Source organism: Saccoglossus kowalevskii, chromosome 3, assembly GCF_978046115.1.
Source record: "Saccoglossus kowalevskii chromosome 3, keSacKowa6.1, whole genome shotgun sequence".
NCBI lineage: Eukaryota > Metazoa > Hemichordata > Enteropneusta > Harrimaniidae > Saccoglossus > Saccoglossus kowalevskii.
The window spans coordinates 8,523,993-8,545,041 of NC_140643.1; the positions used below are offsets into that span (position 1 = coordinate 8,523,993).

The 21,049-nt window shown below is 34.7% G+C and overlaps 1 protein-coding gene across 1 annotated transcript; it reads right to left on the reverse strand.

Moving 5' to 3' along the window:
- Window positions 1–490: 490 nt before the first annotated feature.
- LOC144347230 (protein SSUH2 homolog) lies at window positions 491–20,565 on the reverse strand. Its single transcript, XM_078007354.2, has 11 exons — window positions 20,362–20,565; window positions 16,982–17,128; window positions 14,777–14,843; window positions 13,039–13,168; window positions 12,159–12,219; window positions 11,668–11,859; window positions 10,913–11,033; window positions 10,367–10,459; window positions 8,607–8,709; window positions 3,969–4,079; window positions 491–1,005 (listed from the first exon to the last, which is right to left on the reverse strand). Exons 1-11 carry the CDS (start codon window positions 20,435–20,437, stop codon window positions 859–861), a joined length of 1,248 nt encoding a protein of 415 aa, XP_077863480.1. The 5' UTR covers window positions 20,438–20,565; the 3' UTR covers window positions 491–858.
- Window positions 20,566–21,049: the final 484 nt, after the last annotated feature.

Sequence of the window (21,049 nt, forward strand, 5' to 3'; positions counted from 1 at the left end):
TTGACAAATGCTATTTAGGAGCCATATTTATGACCCGCCTTGACCAATTACATGTACATTCAAGTATCATGTCTTGCATTTGTTTGAAAATCTGATTTAGGATAGCTGAATGCCGACAATTTTAATTTTATAATTTCATTAAAATCTGCCATTCCAGATCTTGGTTATGGATGGAGAGATTTTATACATACAACATTGCACATACCCCGGTACAATTGAATATAAGAATTTGATGCACATTTTGTTTTCAGATCGGAATCGATCAATTGCGATGCAGGTTTTATGTTCTGGAACCATGACTGACATGCTTGACCTTTTATTTATAAATGATATCAACAGTCTAACATTGAAATTATCTTGTGCTACTTTTATGAATGTATATATAGGGGTAATGTACAAATGTTAATGATTTTATGCAGTACTGTATTATATAGTAGGAGGTAGGAGATTTGTCAATTTTTGAGACCAATAAAATAGATACTTGCACATATTCAACTATTGAATATTAAATTTTTTATTCATAAATGCATTTATAATGTAAATGTCTCCCACATTTGCACAAAAAAACAAGTTAGTACAAAGTTTCATACTAGTTAAATTTTGGCCTCAATTCCTGTATCCCAATAAAAAGTTTCTAAAATACATGTACTGCATTATTAGTTTCTTAAAAATATAAAATTTTTATGACAGTCAAAAAGATTGACATTTTCCACTTCTATAAAAAGCCTGAAAAAACTATTTTCAGGATGAGCATGTCTAGAATAAAATGTTGCATATAATTCAAGAGTGGATAATCTGTGAAATACAATAAAATGACTGTCACGACTTTGTTTTTAGACGTATTGCTTCACATGCATGTTAAAGTATTTGACAGCCCCAACAATTTTTCTGTGGATATTTTGTTATATATATTGTTCTACCATTTCCATATACCCAGAATCTACTGCCCTTGGTTTGCCATGTCCAATGAACTTCTGATACAGGAACAGCTCTTACGATGTGTTTCTGAAAAAGAACAAAATATTTTGTGACCAGCTAGTTAAGCTACATGTTCATTCCTATTTCAAAGAATTCTCCCAAAGCCTGATTAATTATAGATCTACCGGTACTTAATAATCATCACAGAATTCAGTGACTTGTATTCAAATCAATATTAGATAGGCTGTGGTTTAGTTCATAGACGTGTATATATATATAGGTTGTTATCTAATATGAAACTAAAACTTTGATAAAACTTAATTTGGTTTATAGTTATCAGATTAAAATGGCAAAATATATTCTATTTAAAGGGTTAGTGTTTATGTTTAACATTCTCATGAGTTGCCACAGGAGACAAGTGAGAATATTGAACAGAAAAGCAAGTGGTATAAAGCGATATTTTTTACTCCAGTGTGCGAAGTACACAATGGATGTCACCCTGTGTGTGTGTGTCAGTCTGTTCCACTGATATCTCAAGAACCTGTTTTTGATGAAACCTGGTGCATAGCTGCTCTGAGCCAATTCGCAGGTTTTGGTAGTAATCCATGCATATTAATTAGCTAATTTTTAGCTGTTCCACTGATATCTAAAGAACCACTCATTGGATTTTGATGAAACTTGGTTCATAGATGCTCTGAACTAATGCCAGGTTTTGATTATTTTTGGGTGAAAATCTGTGCATATTAATTAATCAATTTTTGGCTTTTCCACTGATATCACATTTCAATGAAACTTGGTACCTAGAAGTCATAGGACACTGCACAGACTTGGTAGTTTTTAGGGTGATATCAGTACATATTAAATACCTAATTTGCATAATAAATTAATTTTCAGCTTTTGATATTTCAATGAAACATGGTACATAGATACTCAAGGACTATGCAGAGATTGATTGTTTTGGGACAAATATTTGTGCATAATTAGATAATTTTCAGATTTTCACATATATGTCAAGTACTAATCATCACATTTCAATGAAACTTGGTATATAGATCCTCTAGGACTATGCAGAGATTAGTTTTGGGGTAAATAATTGTACATATTAATTTAAATTTCAGCTTTTTCACTGATATCTCGAGTACTAATCATCACCTTTAAATGAAACTTTGTACATAGATGGTCTGTTACATTGCGCAGACTTTCAAATTTTTATGTAGCAATGAGGTATTTTTGAAACGGGTCCATTCAAGATATTAAATGTTGTTCATACATACTTTAATGAGTAGTTAAATTGTCAAATCGTGCTGTACTGTGGCAAAGGAATTACATGTATAGCGTGTGTTATCGTTGCTTGGGACTCAATTCCCGCACATGTGCAGGCGACGACCCTCTCGCTTCAATATAATATTCTGTGAATATAAACAATCGATTGTTATGGTGTTTATTTTTCGAAATTAGACCACCAAACACAAACGCAGAATCCCTGTCACAAGGACATACACGCTTTCTCTTGCTTGGAATGAAATTGATAGAAATGTCAAATGTCCCGCCATTAATATCATATGGAAATAGTGATGAAATTTGAAGTACTGGAACTGGGGGTGATGAAGCTAATGGTACTATCGATGAGAGGCAGGTCATGGGAGTCAGAATGTGTGGGATGTATACAAACCCAAAATTTTTTATTGGCCATCATCTGTTGCTACTGTTTTGTTTTCCAGCGTATTAAGAGCACCCTGAATAGTTGTTCAATAGCTAGCAAACATCAAATTACTCAGAAGTACGTAGTTTTTATGAAAAAACATCTGAAATCCTTGCACATAATTAAGGAACTATATTTTATTCGTCCTGAATGAATTTAATTTATTTTACACTGCCCAACAGCCACAGGATCAAAATATAAAATAAAACCTATCATGTGACTGATACTTTCATTTGGAACTGATGTAGCGATTATGAACAAACTCCAAGATTACTGGGGTCCAATATGTGTAATGTGACCCACGAAAATGTTCACTGCTACTCAAAGGTCAGCTGAGTGTCTCTCATCAATGCGTCCCTTGCCAACGGATGAAACAAATCAATATACACAAATATGACTTGCAACTAATTTATTCCAGTCCCAATATCGCATGACAAGTAACGATTGACTGCAAACAAACAAAAACAGTCAATAAGCAAATTGCTGTACATAACAATTCATACAGTAAAATACAGCATACAATAAACTACATGACTTAGGAAACAGCGCCCTCAAGCGGGTGAATTCACTTCACTAAATTCATACAGAGCAAATCTGACATAAACACAGAAAACAGTGAATTAATAAAGCATTCAAGTGTAACATCAACGAGAATGAATCAATGTGCTGTAAATAGCCGATAGTTTAATTGATCATACGCAATTATATGATGTAGTGTTCTCTGCCCAAGTTATTGCATCATAATCTATATGCACTTGTATCGAGCAGCAGGGAAAGTTACAGCACATATAAAACACAGCAAATTGCAAGAAACGTTATTCTCACCGTATTTATAGATTGACCCAGCAACCAACACAATTCTGAGACTTTCAACCAGTCAGGATTAGGAGTGCTCGATGGCAGTAAAGCAGACGACTTTCACAGAGCTTCATGCACAACTTTCTCTGTCAGCCATCATTTTGGAGTCACTGACCTCTGACCTTGGCTTACCCAAACCTGCCACTAGAGGCGCTGTTTACTTAAACTAACAATTACATACATATGCATGTTGTATAATAAAGTACACTAACCATTTTTGTGGCGACTAAACATAGTCTCAATAACAAACATAATAACAATGAATAAATCTATATTTGGCCATAACAGGAACACTGCAGTAACGAGTGACATTTTCACTCCTATAACAATAGAAATCAGTGGATGTCTCACTTGAATGTATGATAAATACTCATAATTCACAGTGATTTACATATACCATACAGGTGTTATTAATCAAGGCAATATTCATAGAGACCACAGCTGACTAATAAGGTTACACCTTGCAATAATTGAAAACATACAATATTACCTGTCTGTGAATTTTCTTCATATCAGTCTGGCACATCCTCACATGAGAATCTAATAAACTTTTAGAAAAGGTATTCAATTCTTGATCAGGATGGTTCATGATTGGCTGAACCTAAATAAAAACAAATCTGTGTTAATTTAATTTTCAGACAATGGGGGTGCTTCATAAGTATATTAAGGTAGCGAGAGGGGGGGGGAACTAGAAAAAAAAAATTTTGAATAATAAAACATATTAATCTTAATCTTTGGTGCAAATTCACAGTGTGCAATTTCAGTTTATTCTAGTTGTGGGTGAACACGTCCTTCATGTATTTACACATCATGTTGAGTGACAGACTAAAGACAAAGGATTTAATTTGCATACTGATTTGTTGACCATCCAGCTTTATTATATTCTGTGTAATCTATAAATAGTGTCCGTTACGCGATCGAAGCACAGACAAACATTACACTATAGTATTTCAAGTTTTTCTCGGTGTTTTAATAAACTAATATATCATGGGAAGGAGTTCCAAGATGGAAAAAAACTGGCCGCCGAAAAATGTCCGACGCCGATAAGGATGTAGTAGATTTAACAGGGATGTTATAATAAGGCTTGATATTTTCATATAAGAATTGTCCTGAGCTATAGTAAACTATATATTTTATTAATTTAAAAGCTCTTGTTTCACACTTCCTGAAATTCTGGGTCATTTTGATCTAATTCAATGGCAGTCACGTGACTGCTAAGTAAACAAACAAAAAATATTATTTAAAAAAAAACGAGTACTGCGTGAAAATGAAACTATAGTTAGATGTGTAACAAACATCGTAATGTTGACCACAGGGTGTCCCATCCAATCGGGTGACAAGATTTTTGCCCAGCGAGATGTGTTTATTTCATGAGACCAGCTTGAAATGTTGGACCACGGTCACTGAATTACACTTAATTTACTTTGAGTTTAAAACCTGATTTTTCACCAATGGCCATTGTTACAATAAAACACTCTCACATGTTTGTTTGACACTTATGCAAAAATTCAAGCGAATGCAATACCCAGGGAATGCAGCGTACTCGATAATGTAGTAATTAGTCAGTTTTCATTTGGCAGAAACGGCAAATAACCTTTCCACTGAACGAACTGAACCAATATTTTCAGTTTGGGACGTTGTTTGGGAAATATTTTACACTCGGGCGAAGGGTATACTTTTATTTTATAGATTGTGTGGTTCAAGTTACAAAGTGTTCAAGCGTATCGTCGATATTCAACGTAAACCAGGCTCCAAAGCACTGGCGAGACTCGTTCATCTAGATAGCGTCGTACAGTTACAAAAGATAAATTACGTAATCCTATGCACATACAAAGGTTGTTTATTGACTGGACATAAGTGAGAGATTATGGTTACTTCCTTAGTAACCGGGAACCGCACGACTGAGTTTATTGTGGCAGCTACTGCAATTTTTAATGTAGGCCAACTGTGACTAGTTTGAATCGCCGCATGTTTTCCACACAATGTCTAAGTTACCGACAACGATCATATCAGTCATCCCCCTTAGAAAAAACAAGTCATTGTTAATGACACAGTCCCGTCCAAAATTTTGTGATCTGACATATCAATTTGATGCTGATGAAGTCATTGAGATTAGATTGAAACCATTAATAGGAGATGGATTTGTAAAAAATTGCTTTTACACTAGAATTAAAACATTGGGCAGTCATATTGAATCAAATTAAAATCAAAAACTGATGTATGGTTCTTGAGATATCAGTGGAACAGACGGACACACATACACACACACACACACACACATACAGACACACTAACTGCAAAGACTCCCTTTTTGTGTTTCGCACACGGGAGTCAAAAATAATGTTCATGTTAATGTATCTATTGGTATACTATCTTTGTACAAAATTTAAAGAGAAACGTTCATTGCATTCAAGAGAAAGTAGAATGGGTACCATGAAAAACAAAATGGCCGCCAGTCAGCCATACATATTTGTTCGAATCAAGAAAAAAAATTATGTGCACCTATAACTCAATATGTATGATCATCATATCAACTTTGATCTAAATTGGCATAGTCATCTCTGAGAAACAGCTTCGAACATGTAAAAAATGATGATTTCGGTCAAGTGGCACCCAGGACTGGCGTGACGATTATTCAATTGTATTTATATCTCAGTTTCTTACTGGATATTAAAATTTAGTTGTGATAAATAATTTGTCGTTTGGGACAACGTGTGAAAAAAAGTACCTTGCCATACCCAAAGCCGGCCTGTAAAAATTAACCCTGTCTGGTATACAGGAATCATGAAGCTCCATGCAGGAAGTAAACATGCAGTACAGTTCAGCTCTGAAAATTTGACGTCATAATTGGGCGGGGACACTCCGTATATTGAGTGAGGTGATTGACACATTTCTTTATTTGAATTTTTTTGTCGGAGCTCTGACGCCGCTTCTACAAATTCCTTCTCAAGTTCATTCTATGCTCCATTTGCCACATCAACGACGTGTTTTTCATATGGTCCCCAGTGGATTGGTGTCAGTAAGCCCATGTATGCTATCGCACGTTGCCTTTATCGATCGCTCTTCCTGCGATCATCATTTTCCTGTTTACTTGAAACTGTTTTCCTTGTTTTTCAAAAGACATGAAAATGCTCTCGGGTGAGGAAAAATAACATTCGGAATTTGAACAATTAATTTGGAAGTGGGATCCCCAGCCGTGCCGTGTGTCTTCCTCCAATGTCAAATCCCTTCGTTGCAGCTTGAGCACCGCAATTGCCGAAAAAGTTAGCAATTTACAATGTAGACATCGATCAGTCTCATCGATCCATCTGCGTCAGCCATCTCATCATCGTCACCATGTGATGATAATTTCTTTTCTGATGCACTTCTTGGCGCTTCTTCTAGTTCTTCAATGTCTGAGCAAGGAGCTAGCTCCATGGTCTGAGCTGCATGTAGACAAATGTTGCACCGTCACAGCAGTATCGTCGGATCGTTGTTGTTTTTTTAGACAAAGTTTTGCTTCTTCGGACATTGGAGTCATATTCCTCTTTTTTGATCCCTTCCTTCTCTTAATTTCTAATAATAATTCTGATAAAAATTTTAAGGAGCGCTAATTTTTGGATGTGTTACACCCGGGTGTCACACTCGGTGTACTAATATAGAATGATCACAGAGACAGGGCGTGTTTCCGTTGTTTCCGTTGCTAAGTAGGCTAACTTATGCAAATTAGGTCAATATTTATTGTTTGCGCTCAAAGCCGATTATCCTGAAATCAAAGTGAGCGGTCTGCTGTTATAAACATATTCTAACTTTTTTGTTAAAAATGTTTAAAAACTATTTCGAGTGGGAAACACATCCACTGCATGCAGATAGACAAATGCCACCAAAATAAACAAAAAATGTATAAAATAGTGACTGTTAAGTCTACTACATCCTTAAAAGATATCTAAATAAAAGTGACCTGTGCTCAAATTACAGTCAGCCCGCAAAGTGGTTTGAAGACGAGCCAATCAACAGTAACAACAAAAGTTCTGCGCAAAATATTGTCCTGAGTGATTGTGACACCAACAACGAGATGTAAATGTGTGTTTAGAGAACCTATTGTACTGTTGACGCTGTTCAACATAACAAAGGGACTTGAATACATTAATTGCGGGGTGGCGTACTTGTTCAATTTAGCACTCACTTTCGATGAAACTGCTAAGTTTTGTCACTTTTTAAGGAACAACCAACCGATTTTCACAATGTAACAGTCCACACAGGTCGGATACTTGTATATTTACGAAGTATGATCGAAATGGTCAAATCCAGAGAAATGTTTTATTGAGTTTTTACGGAAACTATTTTTTTACTATCATAACTATTGAAGATGTCATCTTTTAACACTTTTCTCTGCGCTAACGATGTACAAATTACACAATCTATTTGTCACAAAACGTCTCATGAACGTTTATGTTGACGTTGAGTTAAGGCATTGAGAACATGGAGACGATCATAAAATTTAGTCCATATAGTTCAACAGACTTTATCTCCAGAACTATGAGGCACATAAAAATTCCGAGACGCATTTTCAAAGATCTTTATCTTATAAAGCAGCAGTGAAAAGATCAGAAACATAGAAAAAAGGAACATCGAGAAATGGCCTATACCGCAAAATAACTATGTTTAGGAGGTTCACGGGAACGATCGTAACTTATTCCCCTGAGCAAATATTAAGACGAAACATACATGATCATATTCTGCTATACTAGAGGTATAGTGAGCTAATGTATTTGTTCTTATAGTAAGGAATGTAAATAGTCATTGTCAATGGCGTCCCTGTCCAGTTTTTAGTGACTGTGAACATTAGTGCTAAATAATTATGAACATACTCATATGTGACAGACATGATACAACATGGAGCCAGTTTATTTGTGTGCTTTCTTCCTTTATTCTGCCCATGAGATGACGTCATTCATGTGATATACCATGTAATATCCATTTTTATGTCTCAACCAATCACAGCATGCATGACAACGGTGAGATGCGATAATGAGTTATAATGTAGTTATGGCATATTTATATTGCCTTGTGTTATACTTTGTCTGATGTACCGGTATATTGCAAAAAGTGAGACATACATTTCTGTAAACATGCATTGCCAACTTACTAGGTTTTCAGTCTCTTGAAATATTACGGTACCATGAACATCTTTAATGAGATGATTTGGTAAATCAGTGTGTTCAACAACATGTTCATCAATCATATTGGCACTGTAAGTATAAAATTAACATATATGTAAATTAATGTCTAACTATACTGCATTTATGACATGATGAAAATCAAAAAATATTTAGAAAGAAATCCTTTGTAATGAGGGTATGGGATTAATGGAACAGAAACAAGTCACTGGAAATGACACAGTTCCCATTAAATTTTTGAAAGTTCTCTTTGTGCTCATCATATAAAGCGGAGGGGTTGTTGCGAGTGTGTCCTTGAAACTTGAGTCCCAAGTGGCGTATACAACAAATTATTTATTTACATCAAATTCGAACATGTGTTGCATGACAACCCCTCCGGTTTAAGACATAGCAAAGAAAAAAAAATGGATCACAAGTGAAAGCATGTCCAAGTTATCACCTTTTAAACAAACAAGATGGCCGCCAGTTGATCAAATTGCAAATTGAATTGACACGTACATGTATCCATTTATGACATGCTAAATATCAATGAAAATGATACATGGGTGACAGAGATATAGTAATATGGCCAAAAATAAATACAGTCGTTATTCGGCCATCATTGATCTGATTATGAAACAAACTGACATGTACGTGCCAAATACGAATGAAAATAGTACATAAATCTTGGAAATATAGTAGTAAGGCCAAAAAGTCAGATGGCTGGCAATCGGCCATCCTTGATCTGATTTTGAAACAAATTGTCATGGACATGTATTCTAACATGTATACGCCAAATTTGAATGAAAACTAACAAAGCATGTCCAAAATACAACATTTTCAAAAAACAAGATGGCTACCAGTCCGCTATTTTGAATCGAATCGCTAAACCACTGCATGTCCCACATAAAGTACTAGGCACATGCAAAGAATGAACGGATGCACTTGAGTTACAGTTGCTTGCAGTTGCAATTATGAACTTTTATAGTGTTCTTAAGGACATTGGACAAACATCATTGAGGCTAAACTTAAGAAATCGTGGGTGTGCAAAAACCTGAAAAATAGTCAAGAAAAGAAAAAATGTTTTGTCGAAAATAACATTTTTTACCAAAAATGACAAAAATATTCACTAAAAATCCAAATTTGCATATTTTGACACAAATTTAACAAATCTGACAGAGGACCACCTCAAGTACCACTGCTGGAAATATATGAAAGCATTTGGACTTACGGTTTCGGACTAGTTGTCGAAAATAACATTTTTTACAAAAAATGACAAAAATATTCACTAAAAATTTAAATTTGCATATTTTGACACAAATTTGAAAAATCTGACAGAGAACCACCCCACGTATCAATGCTGGAAATATGAAAGCATTTGGTCAAGTTCTTTTGAAGAAGAAGTCGTTTAAAGGAAAACTTCACACGGGACGCCGGAGAGACACCTATACCAACAGCTCCGCTGGGTCATCTGCGATGACAGCAGAGCTAAAAATGTAAAACTATAGTCTATTCAACTAGAAGCGAAACGAAATAATTTTGTATATGGTTTGTGATTTCCTAGTCCACCTACTTTTTGTGAAGTGGCTCATGAGATATCAGTGACACACACACACATGTTCCACAAAAAGGTACCTTAATTGTATGTTCTGCTATCTTAGAACTAAATTAACATAACACGGGATCTCATAGTAAACAGAAAATGGTCTATTGTGTAATAGAAAACATTTTCAAACTAATGAAAACTTACAAAGTGACAGTCAGCTGGACGTACCATCTGAGTTCTTTCGTCCCACGACATGTTTTACAGGTAACACTACCAAGGCCGCCACAAGTTCCACACCTGAAAAAGGTGAATCCTAAATATGTCAACAGTGATGAGATTTATCAGCTTGTCAAAGAAACAAGAGCTGTAACATAATACATGCAGTGCTGTAACATAATACATGCAGTGCTGTAACATAATACATGCAGTGCTGTAACATAATACATGCAGTGCTGTAACATAATACATGCAGTGCTGTAACATAATACATGCAGTGCTGTAACATAATACATGCAGTGCTGTAACATAATACATGCAGTGCTGTAACATAATACATGCAGTGCTGTAACATAATACATGCAGTGCTGTAACATAATACATGCAGTGCTGTAACATAATACATGCAGTGCTGTAACATAATACATGCAGTGCTGTAACATAATACATGCAGTGCTGTAACATAATACATGCAGTGCTGTAACATAATACATGCAGTGCTGTAAAACACAAACACATATTGATTATACTTACACCACCTTTCCTGATCCACTACATCCACCACATAGTTTAGATTTTGTTACTCTGCGGTTATTTTGATATGTTGTGTATGTAGCATGACCACGACCATCACCATCACATGAGGAGCATGATACTTTTAACAAGAAAATACTACTTTATCTTATTGAGATCACTAATTACTCTAATTACCAACTGTTGTTACAATAAACAAATTATGAAAAAATGATGATAACGGGAAAACCATGAAGTGAATTTGCTGGACCTTGATTTATAATTCACTAACATTTTATTTGAAGCTTAATAATTATTGAGACAATATGAACCAACGTATAATCCATGACATACACACATAAGCCTGAGTATGTGTGTTGAGAGTGGACTGTGCAATTGAGTGGTATATCCAACTTTAGTGGTGGTTTATTGCCAGTATATATTACAACATCTGATACATGGAATTAACTTTAAAGCATCAAAAACCACATACAAATGTAATTCTGAAAAAATTAGTTTCTCATGCATCTGTTTTTAACCCCAAATAGCTGGCATGGTTTCAATGAGGTCTATTCCCGTGAAGCAAAAATGATTTTTGACGATTTCAGCTGACAGCAGGATTTACCCCTACTGTGTGTTATTCATGTTTGGGGCCTACTTTCAACAACCACAGTACACTGTGTATTTTACCATGGCTTGCATAATTAAAAACACACTCTCAACCAATCAGAACAATGTATTCAATTGAAATGCTCGGTATAACATGACATCTAAACATACTTTTTTTCTGCCACAGCAACTCCCACATTCTACTCTCCCAGAACCACGGCAAGTATGACATGATTTGATAGTTGATGTATGCGGTACTTCTAAGTATTTGACTTCATCTACAAATATTTGCTGATAGCTTATTTCGATATCCCAAGGACTAGGTGGTGTTCCATTCAAAGGACCATCAACTTCACCTCCTACAATGAGTCATTATGTTTAGTCAACCGATCATGCAGTCATGAAAACAACAACATTTTTGCTGAATCTGACAACAATCACATTTTGTAATACTGTGTATATTTTACAATTTATTTTTTTATGAATCAGATACAGTTTGATAGGTCTTATAAACATTGATCAAGTTAAAAAAATTATTATATTGTCAGGCAGAATGAGAATACATCAACATGCATTGATCGATATGATCACGACATTGTCTTTGTGCATACTTTGCAGTATTCTTGTAACAACCTAATATTACTTGTGTTATACTCACCTCTATATGGTTCACTGATATGCTTGGTATGGCGACATTCTGTGAAACTAATCAATTCATACTGCAAGAAATATACACAATGATTTGAATTAATAACTGCACATAATGTCAACACATACCATATATGGCAATATAAACAAATACATAGACAGTATTTGTTCTATTATTAGTGCATGCAATTAGAGGTTGTCGATCATAAAAACTGACACATGGGAAACAAACTTGTTTGATTTAGGGTGGAGAGAAAATAATCTAAATCGCAGTAATAGTAATATTTTATTGCATCATTTGAAAAAAGAACATTTCTATAAATTGTTAGAAATAAATATACGAGTAACGAAAACTGAAAAGTAGTACAGAAACTACGCTACACAAAACATGAACTAGAAGCGAACATGAGTAAACATAAAACAGTGTCTATGTGATACGGAACAGATAACATATAAAGTGGAAATGTACTAACATAATGTGACATGAACTAGCATAGTTGGTCAGTGGCTAATGACTGCCAATTTCAAACATTTTCAAAATCCTATTTTCATTTTGTGATCATTCATTAAGAGGGGGAGGGGGGAATTTTGGTTATTTGCATATTTTCAGTCAATGGTGAGCCCTACAATAAATGATAACAGATCAACGAGAAGCACAAACTACAAAGGGCCAAATAAATCTTGGTTAATACAGGATACAGAAGACTTCACAAAGTACATGTATAGCCTAAGGACCGTTACTATATCTAATTCGTAATTTGTATACAAACATTACAATATACTTATATTTAAAACTTTACCATCATTTTTGTTTTAGATGTATTTACTTTAAGGTTGCATATACTGCAGCAGAATAATACAATATTATGAATACTAACGTGTATACTTACATGAAGTGCATTGGATGGAATAATGTTATTGATGTTCATTTCTCTTGCTGCTCGATTACCATAGCAAAAGTGATCAGCAACGTAATCAATTAGTACAGTTCTCACATTATGTTCAGAAAGGTAGGGAAGTCTAAATGACAATGAGAAAGAAAGATTAGAAAGAAGTCCCATGTATTTTGGGTACTGGAAGTATGAAATATTTTAAGACAAACTGTAAAATCATTTAATTTCACTATTTCGATGTTTTGATTAAGTTCAAAACTTTGGCAGAGAAAACAGAGATGTACTGTTATTTTACATGGAATTAATTTAGTAAATTTGACTTTTCAATAAAAATGATGAAATTAAAAACCAGTGAATGATTAATGCCTTATTACAGTATTCAACAATTTAAGAATAAGAAACCAAGATCAAACAAATCTGTTGATGATTGAAGAGCAAACATTTTGTTTCATGAATTGTATAAATGTTTTCAAATCATACAGCAATATATTATTAACTAAGCTTAATTCAGGCGGGATTTGGGCAAAATATATTTGTCAACTTTGGAGGGCAAAAATGATTTATATAACCATAAATTTATCTGAAAAATTGACAACCACAATAGACAATGTTTCAGCACCTAGGCGATCTTTTGGTGTCACAAAAAATACTGTAGAAACTATAATAAGAAGTAAAAATAACATGAATTAATAGGATACAAATGGGAAAACGATTCTCTTGTTCTTTTCTTGTTGATGCAATAAATATTTTTATTTATTATTATTATTGTTTATTTACTTCAGACAAATCCATATAAATGACAACATCAAACAAACAAGCAGCCTGTCGGCTGAGATAGCTCCGCTGTTAGCAATGCACATTTCAATTAAAGAACTGAAGATATTATTAGAAAATGAACAATATGTATAGTATCAAAACAATCGGACTTGTGGTTTTCAACAAAAAGTGGAAAATATCACTTTTTACCAAAAATGACAAAAATATTCACCAAAATTAGAAAATTAAAGATATCATTACAAAATGAACAAATCTGAGAGAATTCCACATGTAGTACCTATATATGTATTATCAAAGCAATTGGACTTGTGGTTTTTAACAAGAAGTTGAAAATATCACTTTATACCAAAAATAACAAAAATATTCACCAAAATTAGAGAATTGAAGATATCATCATGAATTGAACAAATCTGAGAGAGGTCTACCCAAGGTACATATACACCATGTATCAAAGCATTCAGGCTTGTAGTTTTCAAGAAGAAGTCGAAAAAGTAAAACACTGACACGGACGACGACGGAAGACGGACAATCACTCATATGATAAGCTCCGCTCGACAAAGTCGACAGCGGAGCAAAAAAAACTGAAAAATAAATAAAATATATTAATAAATCATTTTTCTCCAGTGTTGCAAGGCAACAATGTGCCAATTTTAGAAAACTGATTGATCAGAAACATTTTTCTTTTTTTCAGTAATACTGATTGGAACATACCATTAAACTCAAGGAGATGCAGGGCACTACATGTGAAGGGGACCACTGGGTTTAATTTAGCAGATTTTATTGCATGGATGTTCACTATGCTTTAATATCACTGGCTCGTGAAAGAAACAAAACATTATATTGTTATACTTAAATAATAACTTTTACTGTAATTTAATAGATTTACCAGAGAAATGGGCAAAAATACAAACTCATTTAATGATTTCACACTATACATACTATATAAAGCTATTCTTACTCAGTAAATCTGTGTTCTTGTAGTTGTGGTTGTTGCACAGACACCTGTGGTGGAGGAACTGTGGAATCTGGAATGGGAAAAAAACTAAATATATATATTTTAACCAATCATAAGGACATGCAGTTACCATGACAGCATTCATCATTCTATGCTTTTTAGTGACAGAAGAAGTGATATCTTTTATTAACCAATTAAATCAGTCTAAAACAAGCATTACTAGAACTACCAGTGGTTAAACAGTATTTTGGGTCCAGGTCATAAGCTTCATTTGTTGGTATACACAGCAGCATCACTGTGCAGGCCAGACCCTAACGCCACTGTGCAATCGATCGTGTTCTCAAAATGGTGAAAGCGGAAATAGGGTATATTTTTGTACACAGGCCCAAGAAATTGGCTGGAAAACATAATAAAGACTATGATTTCAATAAAAACAAGCCATGCATGGCACAGTCCCAGTTAGTTTTGTTTATAGTAATATAGTTGGAATATAAACATGTCAGGAATATGATTATGATGATTGTTTAACATTTAAATGATTGACATTTGTATCTGATAGTCAAACACGAGATATTGCTCTGGAACAGCATTAATTAAAACAAAATCTGCGATTTTGAATACATGTATAATGAATATATAAAATTTGAACATAGCCTGTCAAAGCATGTCAGAGATATGGCTCTAAAAGCCCATTCATTAAAAAAAATGGCCACTAGTCAGCCATTCTGAATCCGATCTAAAAAAATAAAATAACATGCATCAGGAACCCATAATGTTTAATGCATGTACCAAGTTTGAACAAAATCCATCCATAAATGCCAGAAATACTTGATATTTGATGATTTTTTATCACAAAAATGGCCACCATTCAGCCATTTTGAATAGGATCGTCAAACCAATATATCTGTCTATCTATGACATGATGTATAAGGAATATTTCAAATTTGAACATAATCAGTCACAGCAAGTCAGAGATATGGCACTAGAACCACATTTATCGAAACAAAATGGCCGCCAGTCAGCTATTTTGAATCTTATCTGAAAACAAAATAATGTGCGTTTGTCATAATAGTTCAGGAAAATTGCTGAAAAATCAGACGGAATTATATTTTAGTATTGTTAAATTACTATATATAGTTTACATTGTTATAATTTTGGTAAGTTAAATACTAAGTTAAGTACTAAATTTTCATCGTTTCAGTAGGACGATCGTAAGTCAGCGTCTGATGATGTTCAACATGGCGACAAAATTTTGTTCCCCAAAATCTCAAAACGTTTCACAAGTATATTTTGTACATTAAATTAGAATCTGAAAGTCTTTTATGGGAGCACTATGATGTTAATTCATTTTCTAGAAGTTTGTAGACATTTTTCTCCCAAATAGCAATGTCGGTCATCTTGTTTTTCTCCTGCTCGCTGCTACTCGTGTCAGTGTAAGTGACACAGGAAGGTCTATGGTTTCATAGTGCAGTTTTAATCTGAATATATTTTTTATATTTCAGTGATCATTTTCATACCAAATCCTGACAAGGTTGTATAAATCTTGATAGCATTTGATATCAAAAAAAAAATGTAACAGAAAACTCCAATGTTTACCAAGACACACATTCTAACAAAAGAGAGTTTCCTAACCGTTCTTCTGGTAACCGTGTTGAAACCCAGTCTAGTATTCCCATGGGATTTCGGAGATACATTACCAACAATATAAATTACAATATAAATGATTTACTTCATTGAACATATATACAACAATGCATATTCCCACTGGGACCAGTGACACTTGAATGCAGTCAGTCAAAGATTATCAGATTTTGACTACTATCGGTACTTTCTCAGGACATCTGTCATTCGCACTAAGGGAAGATTTTATACTGATGAATTGGGTGACCAAGCTTGATATTTGGAATAGAAATAGAAATAGTAAAGTTATTGTATGACAACAACAAGGACAACAGAAACTTTCCCCTTAATATACCTTTCCGTTTCATCTTTGATGATACGGGCAAGGTAAAAAATAACTCAATGTCAGCATAATTTCGCCAGATCACGATGAATTCTGGGAATCTAATGTGATCACTCTCATGTTTTGAGTAATGATTGCAAAACATAATACTACAGCCTAAAATCACATGTACGCACATTTAGCTATGAATAAATCAGACATTTTTGTATATTATCAAGTGTAAGCACCTAAATTTGACTTGTTACCTGTATATCCTAGTGATTCATATTCTGGAGGTGTTCCTAACTCACTCAAATCAGAATTACCATTAGCAACATCCACATCTACATTCTCCATTGCTATGTAATAATTGCTGCCATGGTTACTATTATCATCATCTTCAAAATTTGAATCTGCAATTTAAGTAATACTGGTATGTATATAAAGAGTGTGACAGTGTAAAGATACTACATTGGCTGAGTCTATAATCTATGAGAGTTCTGTCTACATTGGCTGAGTCTATAATCTATGAGAGTTACGTCTACATTGGCTGAGTTTATAATCTATGAGAGTTTTGTCTACATTGGCTGAGTCTATAATCTATGAGAGTTCTGTCTACATTGGCTGAGTCTATAATCTATGAGAGTTCTGTCTACATTGGCTGAGTCTATAATCTATGAGAGTTTTGTCTACATTGGCTGAGTCTATAATCTATGAGAGTTCTGTCTACATTGGCTGAGTCTATAATCTATGAGAATTCTGCCTACATTGGCTGAGTCTATAATCTATGAGAGTTTTGTCTACATTGGCTGAGTCTATAATCTCCTAGAGTTCTGTCTACATTGGCTGAGTCTATAATCTATGAGAGTTCTGTCTACATTGGCTGAGTCTATAATCTATGAGAGCTCTGTCTACATTGGCTGAGTCTATAATCTATGAGAGTTCTGTCTACATTGGCTGAGTCTATAATCTATTAGAGTTCTGTCTACATTGGCTGAGTCTATAATCTATGAGAGTTCTGTCTACATTGGCTGTGTCTATAATCTATGAGAGTTCTGTCTACATTGACTGAGTCTATAATCTCCTAGAGTTCTGTCTACATTGGCTGAGTCTATAATCTATGAGAGTTCTGTCTACATTGGCTGAGTCTATAATCTATTAGAGTTCTGTCTACATTGGCTGAGTCTATAATCTATGAGAGTTCTGTCTACATTGGCTGAGTCTATAATCTATTAGAGTTCTGCCTACATTGGCTGAGTCTATAATCTATGAGAGTTCTGTCTACATTGGCTGAGTCTATAATCTCCTAGAGTTCTGTCTACATTGGCTGAGTCTATAATCTATGAGAGTTCTTTCTACATTGGCTGAGTCCATAATCTATGAGAGTTCTGTCTACATTGGCTGAGTCTATAATCTATGAGAGTTCTGTCTACATTGGCTGAGTCTATAATCTATTAGAGTTCTGCCTACATTGGCTGAGTCTATAATCTATGAGAGTTCTGTCTACATTGGCTGAGTCTATAATCTCCTAGAGTTCTGTCTACATTGGCTGAGTCTATAATCTATGAGAGTTCTGCCTACATTGGCTGAGTCTATAATCTATGAGAGTTTTGTCTACATTGGCTGAGTCTATAATCTCCTAGAGTTCTGTCTACATTGGCTGAGTCTATAATCTATGAGAGTTCTGTCTACATTGGCTGAGTCTATAATCTATTAGAGTTCTGTCTACATTGGCTGAGTCTATAATCTATGAGAGTTCTGTCTACATTGGCTGAGTCTATAATCTATTAGAGTTCTGCCTACATTGGCTGAGTCTATAATCTATGAGAGTTCTGTCTACATTGGCTGAGTCTATAATCTCCTAGAGTTCTGTCTACATTGGCTGAGTCTATAATCTATGAGAGTTCTTTCTACATTGGCTGAGTCTATAATCTATGAGAGTTCTGTCTACATTGGCTGAGTCTATAATCTATGAGAGTTCTGTCTACATTGGCTGAGTCTATAATCTATGAGAGTTCTGTTTACATTGGCTGAGTCTATAAACTATGAAAGTTCTGCCTACATTGGTTGAGTCTATAATCTATGAGAGTTCTGTCTACATTGGCTGAGTCTATAAACTATGAGAGCTCTGTCTACATTGGCTGTGTCTATAATCTATGAGAGTTCTGTCTACATTGGCTGAGTCTATAATCTCCTAGAGTTCTGTCTACATTGGCTGAGTCTATAATCTATGAGAGTTCTTTCTACATTGGCTGAGTCTATAATCTATGAGAGTTCTGTCTACATTGGCTGAGTCACAGTCCCTCTATCCCCGGTCTGGAAACGGTCATTGTATTAGGTGTGAATTGGCCTCCTTCCCTGGCAAAGGCGCATTAGGAGCATGTGCAAAGCATTGTCACGTGATCAGTACGCAGCCGGCCACTATTTTTGACATCGTCAGTTATGTATTTTTTTACAACTTAGTTGTTTATTCCAGAATTCATGCTTTTTCACATAATTTTTTAATCAGGATATCTGTATAAAGTCATATTTTAGCCAGCGAGTAGTTCCTTAATTCATCTATTTTACCAGCAGCGACACATTTTCGCAACAAATTTTCATACTCAGATATTTGTCGTTTTTGATTTTGGGGTGATTGAAATGAACTCTATTTTATTTATCATATATACTTCTCGGCTCGAAACCAATATTTGTCTTCGATTATGACATTTTATGATCGAAACGTATCATTAAAAATTGGTAGGCTGATTTGTTATTTGTCATACCGCATTTTATGAATGTTAAATTGAGCGACTTTTATGGATTCTTTAGATCGTAACTGCAAATGGCGACATTTTGAAATGACAATGTACTCAATTCTGTGCTAAAAAATAATTTATATACAAACATTGAAGCATTGTTATATACTTTTGCATAGAATAAAGTCATTAGTTGTTGTATAGTTGACTTGAATTGTTAAGAACCCCCAAGAATCATAAATATCACAGGTTTTTCGATCGGCTACGTTAACATAAACGACGCCATTTTGACAAGATTTGTTTAGCAATGTCAGCATGTTGGCACGCGAAGATTTTTCCCTATTAAAACGAGAAAATGAACATAATTCCCGATATTAATCTTTGCATTGCAGGAACTAGATATTTATGAGTTGGTAGGCTGGTTGTGATGCGTATCAGGGTTCAAAAAACGCAAATTTCATAGTGATAATTTTGTTTACATGTTTGTTTACGTTGTGGTTGCCCGAATTTGAAGTCAAAGTGAAGTCATACAATGAGGTATCGCTTTGCATGACGGTAAATTTTCCGATTTTAATGAATATTTTGACGGTATTGTAATCTGTCTGACTTCCTGACTCCCTCGGCCCAGTTGTGAACGGTTTGTTTACCCGCACCGCGGTTCGAGACAAAAGAACGCTAGTCGTTTCCAGACCGGGGATAGAGGGACTGTGGCTGAGTCTATAATCTCCTAGAGTTCTGTCTATAATCTATGACAAAACAATTCGTTGAATACGTGTTACGCACACAGTCACTTGTTACCCATAACAAGTCTTTTATTAACAATCCGTGTTTCTGTGTATTGGAGGAGGTACGGACCTCCGACGGGTAACAAGTGACTGTGGTTACGCAATCGACGAGCAAGTACATACCTGTTGATGCATGGTTGGGTTGTCCGGTTGTTGTTGTAGTAATGTCTATTCCCAGACCATGAACGAAGGATGCCATGAACGCGTCTTCTTATTCGGTCAACTCAGCTGTTTCTTGGGTAGAATACGCAATGTCTTCCTTTGCATGCCATAGACACATTTAGAACATAGAGATTTCGCAAGATGATTGAGTCATAACAGCGTAGATTAACCTTTCTATGACCTCGAATTTTGACCTATTTTAACTTCCGCATTCGCTGGATCCCGGCGTTCTTTGCACTAAACGACTCCAACTATAGGTCTCAAACTACCAATTCAATTTTCAAGGGCGACGATATCAGCATTTTCGATCTGTGGTACATCGTGGCCATTCCAGGATGTAAACTCGTTCTTACAAATAAATAAATACAACATTAGTATATTAGGCCCATTTTTGATTATAATATTTCAATCGTGTGCATGCGACGCAAAACTTAATATATTGCCAAATATGTTGATTTTAATTATTTCCATGAGATAGCAAATTTAGTATTTTTTGGCAAATTTTTAATTCATTATCAGTATCAGAACTCAGTGTGTTTAAATTTGTCAAATCTGTCAAATAACGGCCAAATAAATACGTGAAATCATTAATTACTAAGGACCTGGCGTAGAATTGGAAATTACTCCAAATAAACAAATGTCCAATTCG